General features: G+C 54.7%; 1 protein-coding gene across 1 annotated transcript in view; it reads right to left on the reverse strand.

Annotated features, from left to right (window-relative positions):
* Positions 1 to 9,124, reverse strand: part of clstn1 (calsyntenin 1) — a 9,992-nt gene continuing 868 nt past the window's right edge. The window contains exons 2-8 of the mRNA XM_056598682.1: positions 7,865 to 8,013; positions 6,758 to 7,023; positions 4,560 to 4,730; positions 3,539 to 3,684; positions 3,083 to 3,218; positions 1,141 to 1,325; positions 1 to 751 (exon numbers count right to left, since the gene is read on the reverse strand). Of these exons, the coding sequence (XP_056454657.1) occupies positions 551 to 751; positions 1,141 to 1,325; positions 3,083 to 3,218; positions 3,539 to 3,684; positions 4,560 to 4,730; positions 6,758 to 7,023; positions 7,865 to 8,013 (1,254 nt within the window). The 3' untranslated portion in view covers positions 1 to 550. The remainder of the gene's footprint in view (positions 752 to 1,140; positions 1,326 to 3,082; positions 3,219 to 3,538; positions 3,685 to 4,559; positions 4,731 to 6,757; positions 7,024 to 7,864; positions 8,014 to 9,124) is intronic.

A 9,124-nucleotide genomic window follows, 5' to 3' on the forward strand; every position in this document is an offset into this window, starting at 1 on the left:
GTTCATTTTAACCCCAAGAAGAAATTCTGAAAACTGATGCTTAAGGAATATACAATAAAAAAAAGAAGCATTCTCCATTTGCCTAATCTCTGAGAATATGTAAAAGTGAATGTCCAGATCCCTCACATATTTCAGACCAAGCGTACCTATACAGGCCAAGTTCTCCCGGAATTAAAACGCAATAAATAAAGAAATAAAATAAAACAAAAAATCAGCAATCGGGTGTTTTCTATACTACCAAACTCCACCACTAGGGTAAGGGACAGGAAACTGTTGACCATATATAGCCTGACGGGACTTTTTGTTTTGTTTAGCTTTTTTACATCATGGCTCTGTGGAAAGGAATTGGTAACTGAGAGAGAGAGAGAGAGAGAGAGAGAGAGAGAGAGAGAGAGAGAGTGTGTGTGTGTGTTCCTGTGTGCATGGGTGTGAGTGCAAAGGGGGTAGGTGTGCAGGGTGCAACGTGTGTGTGTGTGTGTGTGTGTGTGTGTGTGTGCTGAGGGGTGTTGTGTGTTTTGAGATGGGTGTGTGCGTACGTGTGCGTGTGTGTCTAGTAGGTGAGGGTGGAGTCGTCCCACTCCAGCTGCTGCTGTCTGCTGGCCCCCTGCTGGCCTTCCTCCTCTGCTCCCTCCTCCTCCTCGCTGCTCTCGGACTCGGCGCTGGTGATGTCATCCTCCTCCTCTCCGTCCTCGCTCTCCTCCTCCTCCTCCTCTTCCTCGTCATCCTCGCTGCTGTGCTGGTCCTCGTAGGTCTGGGGGGGGGGGGGGGGGGGGTTAGTGAGGACCGGACCCTGATGAGGGGATGAAGAGGCTCCAGGGTCTCCATGACGGGTCTGTCCATGTTTGTCAGTGTGTGTGTGCTTGTTTGTTTGTTTGTTTGTGTGTGCGTGTCTGTGTGTGCGTGCGTGTGTGTGTGTGTCTGTGTGTGTGTCTGTGTGTGTGTGTGTGTGCGCGTGCGTGCGTGTATGTGTGCGTGTGTGTGTGTGTGTCTGTGTGCGTGTGTGTCTGTGTCCGTGTGAGTGTGTCTGTGTCCGTGTGTGTGTGTGTGAGTGTGTGTGTGTGAGTGTCCGTCTGTGTCTGTGTCTGTGTGTCTGCGTGCGTGCGTGCGTGTGTGCGTGCGTGCGTGCGTGCGCGCCCCTACCTCCATGGGGTTGACGGTGATGGTGAGGGCCGAGTCGTCCCAGTCCATCTCGTTCTCCTTGCCGGCCTCCTGGTCGCGGGCGGCTCCCTGGTGGGTCGCCCGCACGCGGAACACGCCCAGGACGATCATGAACACCAGGAAGCTCACGCACACCACGATGACCACGGTGGCAGCACTGGGCACCACTGGGGGGGGCACGCACACACACACAACACAAACACACACACACACACACACAAACAAGCGCGCACACAACAGAAACACACACAAACACACACACACACCAGAAACACACACACACACACATACACAAACAGAACACACAGGCCACAAACAGACAGAACACACACAGACACACAGATCCCAGACAGACAGACACACAGACACACAGATCCCAGACACACAGATCCCAGACACACAGACAGACACACAGACAGACAGACAGACACACAGACAGAGAGAGCAGACACACAAGGAAACAATGATTAAACTACTGCAAGCCAGACTAAAACAAAGCCAAGACAACTTGTTTCTCCAGCATTGGGGACGATGGAGGCTGGTTTTAGCTTGTAGTTGGCCCAGTTGTGTCATCGAATGAAACACTTTATGAATCTATTGGAGCACAAACACACACATGCTCTCTCCATCAGAAGACCGCTGACTTTTAACTGACAAGCTGTCTAGCCTCTGATCTGTTTGTGTGTACCATGCTGTCTCTAGTGGTAGATTAGAGAGGCCAGGGGTCCAGCTGTCACACACACACACACACACACACACACACACACACACACACACACACACACACACACACACACACACACACACACACACACACACACACACACACACGCACAACTAACTATGCTGTAATCCCTAAACTCAGGCTTTCAACAGTAAAAAAGAAACATGGAAAGCCAACAGTGTCTGATGTGATGCCTGCTTCTGCTTCACTGACGGTAATCCTGGGATCCACACGCTAAATGCAAATTGATTCTGTTTCCAGAGATGGGGACAATGGAGCAGATTTGTTTTTGATGTACTCTGAGGAACTCAAACCTGTCTTCCCAGCAGTGACTGGGAAGCCATCAAGGTTGGCTACCACTGGGCTTTTGTTGAACACACAAGTCTGATTCAATCTCTAACCCAATTTGAATTTAAAGTGGTGTGAAAATGGTTCCACTGCTCTCGTCACCATAACAACGATGCTTCAAAAGTCTAAATATGATCCTTCACATCCACAAATAAAGTCAGGCTGCAGCACACACTGTTTGAGGGGCAAATTATTCTGTTTTCTTGTCAACTCTTTGAGGCAGAAAGCATCACTTCTTCTTTTCATTCAGCCATAAACAATAACAATAATAATATTTTTCAATTTATCTGTTTAGCGACTTCATTCCAAAAGCACTTTACCAAAAAGTATGAAATATGACAGAAGCCTCCCATCAGATGAGCTCCATGGCGTCGGAGAGACAGACCGACTAGTCTCCAACTGTCGTCCCCGTGGGCGAGGCTGGACGCCCGGAGCCTGTGGCGGTCGAGGTCGGCCCAGACGCCTCCTACAGACATGTCTGCTCCAGGAGGAGACTCCAGACCGTTAAAGGTCGTACCAGCGATGCTAGGCCGAAACATAAATGATCCCATTCATCTGATCTTTCCTCACGATCTGCTGGCCGCCCCATAAGTAGGCCGTCAAGAAAACGCGTCTCTGTAGGCAGCCTATGCCCTGAGGTCGTACCCAAAAACAAACGGTACTACCCACCACTGAAACCAAAATGTATAGTATTCAAACCAATCACAGAGGAGGGGTGGGGGTTGTGGGGTTTAGCGCTGCGTTCATGATAGTTTTTACTGGATGCACAAAACACGGAAGGGAGGGGCGGAGGCCTGGTGGGGGGTAGACTGGGGGGGGGGGGTACCGGAGGCCTGGTGGGGGGGGGGGTACCTGAGGCCTGGTGGGGGTTGACCAGGTTGTGTCCGGACAGGTCCACGGAGGCATGGTGCACGGGGTTGATGAAGTTGGGCTGGACCATGGCGTCGTTGGCGTGCTCCATGGGGTTCACTGTGTGGATCACGTTCACCTGGACACGCACACACACACACACACACACACAAAAACACACACACACACACACACACACAAACACACACACACACATAAAACCATTTCCTGTTGGTAACTGTGGATAAGTCACCTTAAGTATCACCAAGACCGTAGTCTTTTAGTCCACAATAGAATCAGCATTAAAACGCTAAACGCGTCTGATCCACACTCATTATCCCTTAACACTTGTCTCTAGATCTCAGTCTATATGTAAGTGAGACCACCTCCTTGGTGATTGGCCCGCTGTGACCCCGCCCCTATAAGGAGGTGGGGCGGGGTTCTGCTGCCCGGCCGTACCTCGACCTTGAAGTCGTTGCTGATGTAGCGGCCGTTGAGCTCGGAGCACACCAGCTTGAACTTCCTGTCGAACAGCGCCTCAGTGTGCCAGTTCTTGTAGCGGATGAGGTGGAGCACCGTCTCGTACTGCGCCATGGTGCTGACCCCTGGACAGGAGGAAGGGGTCAGGCTACACGCTACAGGCTACACGCTATAGGCTACACGCTATAGGCTACAGGCTACACGCTATAGGCTACACGCTATAGGCTACAGGCTACACGCTACCAGGCTACAGGCTACAGGCTACAGGCTACAGGCTACAGGCTACAGGCTACCAGGCTACAGGCTACAGGCTACCAGGCTACAGGCTACAGGCTACAGGCTACAGGCTGCAGGCTACAAGCTACAGGCTACAGGCTACATGCTACATGCTACAAGCTACAAGCTACAGGCTACAGGCTACAGGCTACAGGCTACAAGCTACAGGCTACAAGCTACAGGCTACAGGCTGTAGGCTACAGGCTACAGGCTACAGGCTACAGGCTGCAGGCTACAGGCTACAGGCTACAGGCTACAGGCTGCAGGCTACAGGCTACAGACTACAAGCTACAGGCTACAGGCTGCACGCTACAGGCTACAGGCTGCAGGCTACAAGCTACACGCTACAGGCTACAGGCTACAGGCTACAGGCTGCAGGCTGCACGCTACAGGCTGCACGCTACAGGCTACACGCAACAGGCTACACGGTACAGGCTAAAGGCTACAGGCTACACGCTACAGGCTACAAACTGCACGCTACAGGCTACAGGCTATAGGCTAAAGGCTAAAGGCTACAAGCTACAGGCTACAGGCTGCACGCTACAGGCTACACGCTACAGGCTACACGCTACAGCCTACGGGCTACAGGCTACAGGCTAAAGGCTACAGGCTACACGCTACCGGCTGCACGCTACAGGCTACACGCTACAGGCAACAGGCTACAGGCAACAGGCTACAGGCTACAGGCTGCATGCTACACGCTAGATGCTGGAGGTGGGGGTACCTGTGATGACGAGGCCCAGGGTAGAGGAGGTCATCTCCAGGCTGCGCTGCGTCAGCTGGGCGGGGTCCAGCTCCAGGCTTTCGTGCTCTCCGTCCAGCTCGTCGCCCACGGCGCTCACCTCACAGGTGTCCAGGTTGTGCATGATCTCCTCCGAGACCACCGTCTCTTGGACTGGGGGGTGGGAGAGAGGAGAAGGAGGAGCCGGTTGAATGGGGGTGGGAGACGAGGTTGTCCTCTGAAGGTAGGTCCACATGGACACGCACGCACACACACACACACACACAGAGAAGGTACTGGGTTGGATCCCCGACCGGCCCTTCTGTGGGTGTCCGTGGGGGAAGAGGCCCTCTCCCCACCTGCTCCTGAACCCCCCTATGTGAGTCCACTGGATCCCTTTGGGCAGAGGGCCGGCTACGGGAGGAGAAGGTGTCTGAGAGGGGTTCCGTGTCCATTCCTGTGTTCACTAGTGAGGAAAGCTGTTGCTATTCCTTTTCATTGACTTTGGTCGATATACGTTATCTCAAAGGTTTCCTCCTTCCAGGGTCGCACTCCATCCCTCTCCACCATACCCACGGATCAATGCTAGCACTTTATCTTTTAACGGCCTACGTGTACGATTTGTACATGAATCCATTTAAATTGCCAATAAATGAAGAAGTTCAAATTTTTCTGAAAAAGTCTCTCAGTTGCGTGGCCCAGCCTGGAGGCCGGTTTCCATGACGTTTATCTCTGATTACAACGACCATTAGGCTGCTACCGTCTCCCCCACAGAGTCTCTGTGGGGGAGACGGTAACGTGCGCCCCAGCAGGCTGCAGTCCTCTCGGCGGCCAAAGGGGGCAGTGACGGTGATTTCTGCCTCCCATACTCCCAGCCCACGGTGGCGTTAATGCAGATGGAGGAGGAGGAGGGCTTGTTGGTAAGAGCAACAGATCCCACTCCAAACCCCTTTGGTCCCATATGGCCTGTTGTTCACAACAGCACTCTGGTGTCCTCAGCCATCGATACACCCCCCCCCCCCCCCTCCACCACCACCACAACCCCCACTACCCCCACCACCACCACCACCCCCACCACCACCACCACCACCACCCCCACCCCCACCACCACCACCAGCTTACCACCATGCATGGCAGATGGCGTGCTTGGTCAGACTCCCCCCTCTCATAAAGCATCTAGTAAACAAGGCCCCCCCCCCCCCCACCCCCCTCTCCGCTCCAATCCCTGGCTGTAGTCCTAATCCCGTGAGTCATCAGCTTACTCTACAGGCTGAGACTCCGGTCCAGGCACCGAGGCAAAAGGGCCGCCTCGGGCGCTTTGACAGCCAGTGAATGAATGGATGAATGAATGGATGAAGCAGTGAATGAACGGAGCTCGCGGTGCATCACGGGTGCAGGACCAGGGAGATTAGCTGGTCTGACTGCAGACGTAACCCTACTGATGGGACAGTAGTACTACTAATCCACCCACAAGGAGGTCAGTCCAGTTAATAACACGGGTATTAACAAACAATCAATGCAGTACAGTAATGTTTGGTAAAGTCTCATGTCCTAAACTTGAGGACCTTCCAGAGCAGGTACAACGTGTCTGTAGCTCTGTCAGGCTGAAGGAACAGGCCAGGGTTCAGCATCAACACGGTGAAAGGAGGGCTGACTAATCCTGATAGTCCCAGATAAGGGAATGGCTCTTTTCTCTGTGTGACAGACACACGGTATCCCCATCGGTAAAGGTCTCCAAACTGGAAAACCAATAATGTCTGGGAGATACTGGACTTAGGCTCCTTTGAGTCTGGGCTTTAGAAGATGCGATGGATCAGATCGCTATCGGCCAGCGCTATAGCTCAGACGAGGCTGCACGACGTGATGGACGTGCCAACGCGTCTGTCACCCCATCCTCCCTACCCTCCCTCCCTCCCTCCCTCCCCCCTCTCTCCCTCCCTGCCCTCCTCCCTCTCACCCCCTCCAGCTTTTTCCCTCCCTCCCTCCCTCCATACATCCCCATTCTCCCTCCCTCTTCCCTTCCATCCGTCCCCCTCTCCTACCCTCCCTCCCTCCCTCCCTCCCTCCCTCCCCCCTCCATCCCTCCCTTTCTCCCTCCCACCATCCATCCATCCCTCCCCCTTCTCCCTCCTTCGTTCCTTCCCTCTCTCTCCCCCTCTCCCACTCTCCTCCCCCCGCCTCTCTCTCTCCACCCCCCTCACCTGTGGGGTCGTCCTCCGCCCCGGCGGGGGTGGCCTCGGCCTCGGCCTCGGCCTCCGCCTCCACCTCGGCCTCCACCTCGCGGGTGATGGTGCTGACGATGCGCAGCTCGGGGAACAGCGTCACGCCCTCCGGGGACTCGAACTCGGCGGCGCCGCGGGCGAAGTGGTCGATGCCGCTCAGGCTGATCTTGGGCTCCTCCGGCTGCAGCACCATCACATAGCCCTCGGCGTCCGGCACCGTCACGCACGCCTCCTCCTTGAAGCACCTGGGGGCGGAGGGTGGAGGTGGGCGGGGGCGAGGGGGGTGGAGGGCGCTGTGGATCAGAACCGGAGCTGGCGGTCCGCTCTGCGGGGGGTATCTTACGTTGGGCACGAACGGCCCAGCGGCATTCTGGGAGGTTTGGTAAAGGAGTTAAAGCAGGTGTTCTGCTGCAGAGCTCACCTCCTGACTCCCAGAGCTACACTGCACTCTGGCCATTGGTGTTAGCTAGCTTGTTCAGCGCTGCTTTTCAACATCAACCAGGGGTTTTAAAGCCATTGGTTGAAATCGTCTTTGAATAAATTACTGCCACTCATTCCATTTTTTATCAACGCTGCACATTTTTCCAAACTTCCGTCCTCCCGTCTCTGACGGTGTGCAAAGAGACGGAGCTCCGCTCTGTTTGTAACGCCTTTCGTTTAAAACACATCATCATCATCATCCTCCTCCCCCTCCTCCTCCTCCCCCTCCTCCTCCTCCTCCTCTCCTCCCCCTCCCCCCTCCTCCTCCTCTCCCCCTCCTCCTCCCCCTCCTCCTCCTCTCCTCCTCCTCCTCCTCCCCCCCTCCTCCTCCTCATCCTCCTCCTCCTCCTCCTCCCCCCCTCCTCCTCCTCCCCCCCTCCTCTCCTCTCCCTCCTCCTCCTCCTCCCCCCCTCCTCTCCTCTCCCTCCTCCTCCTCCCCCTCCCCCCCCTCCTCCTCCTCCCCCTCCTCCCCCTCCCCCCCTCCTCCTCCTCTCCTCCTCCTCCTCCTCCTCCTCCTCCTCCTCCTCCTCCTCCTCCTCCTCTCCTCCTCCTCCTCCTCCTCCCCCCCCTCCTCCCCCTCCCCCTCCTCCCCCTCCCCTCTCTTACTTGACGGTGGTGGACACGCGGAGGTGCCTGATCCCGGGCGTGGGGAACTGACGGGAGTTCAGGTAGGAGATATGCTGCATCACTTTGTCGAAGGCGTCGATGTCGTCGCCCTCCACGCTCAGAGACGACTGGTTGGGGTTGAACTCCACCTGAGGAGACGGAGGAGACGGAGGAGACAGAGGTGGGGGGGGTGAGGGGCTTCTTATAGGCGGGGGTCAGCCGTGCCCGGGGCCTCGAGGGGCACGGTAGTACCTCAGGGACCGTAAACACCTGAGTGCAGTGACCGGCCGCACCCGGGAACCTGGAGGAGTCCAGAGCCTGGCCTCTATGGCGAAGGGATACACCCTACTCCTACTAAGTACACTCAGTACACCCTACTCCTACTAAGTACGCTCAGTACACCCTACTCCTACTAAGTACGCTCAGTACACCCTACTCCTACTAAGTACGCTCAGTACACCCTACTCCTACTAAGTACGCTCAGTACACCCTACTCCTACTAAGTACACTCAGTACACCCTACTCCTACTAAGTACGTTCAGTACACCCTACTCCTACTAAGTACACTCAGTACACCCTACTCCTACTAAGTACACTCAGTACACCCTACTCCTACTAAGTACACTCAGTACACCCTACTCCTACTAAGTACACTCAGTACACCCTACTCCTACTAAGTACGTTCAGTACACCCTACTCCTACTAAGTACACTCAGTACACCCTACTCCTACTAAGTACACTCAGTACACCCTACTCCTACTAAGTACACTCAGTACACCCTACTCCTACTAAGTACACTCAGTACACCCTACTCCTACTTAGTACGCTCAGTACACCCTACTCCTACTAAGTATGCTCAGTACACCCTACTCCTACTAAGTACGCTCAGTACACCTACTCCTACTAAGTACACTCAGTACACCCTACTCCTACTAAGTACGCTCAGTACACCCTACTCCTACTAAGTACACTCAGTACACCCTACTCCTACTAAGTACGCTCAGTACACCCTACTCCTACTAAGTATGCTCAGTACACCCTACTCCTACTAAGTACGCTCAGTACACCTACTCCTACTAAGTACACTCAGTACACCCTACTCCTACTAAGTACGCTCAGTACACCCTACTCCTACTAAGTACACTCAGTACACCCTACTCCTACTAAGTACACTCAGTACACCCTACTCCTACTAAGTACGCTCAGTACACCCTACTCCTACTAAGTACGCTCAGTACACCCTACTCCTACTAAGTAAC

The sequence above is a fragment of the Gadus chalcogrammus genome, chromosome 1 (genome assembly GCF_026213295.1).
Source record: "Gadus chalcogrammus isolate NIFS_2021 chromosome 1, NIFS_Gcha_1.0, whole genome shotgun sequence".
NCBI classification, from domain to species: domain Eukaryota; kingdom Metazoa; phylum Chordata; class Actinopteri; order Gadiformes; family Gadidae; genus Gadus; species Gadus chalcogrammus.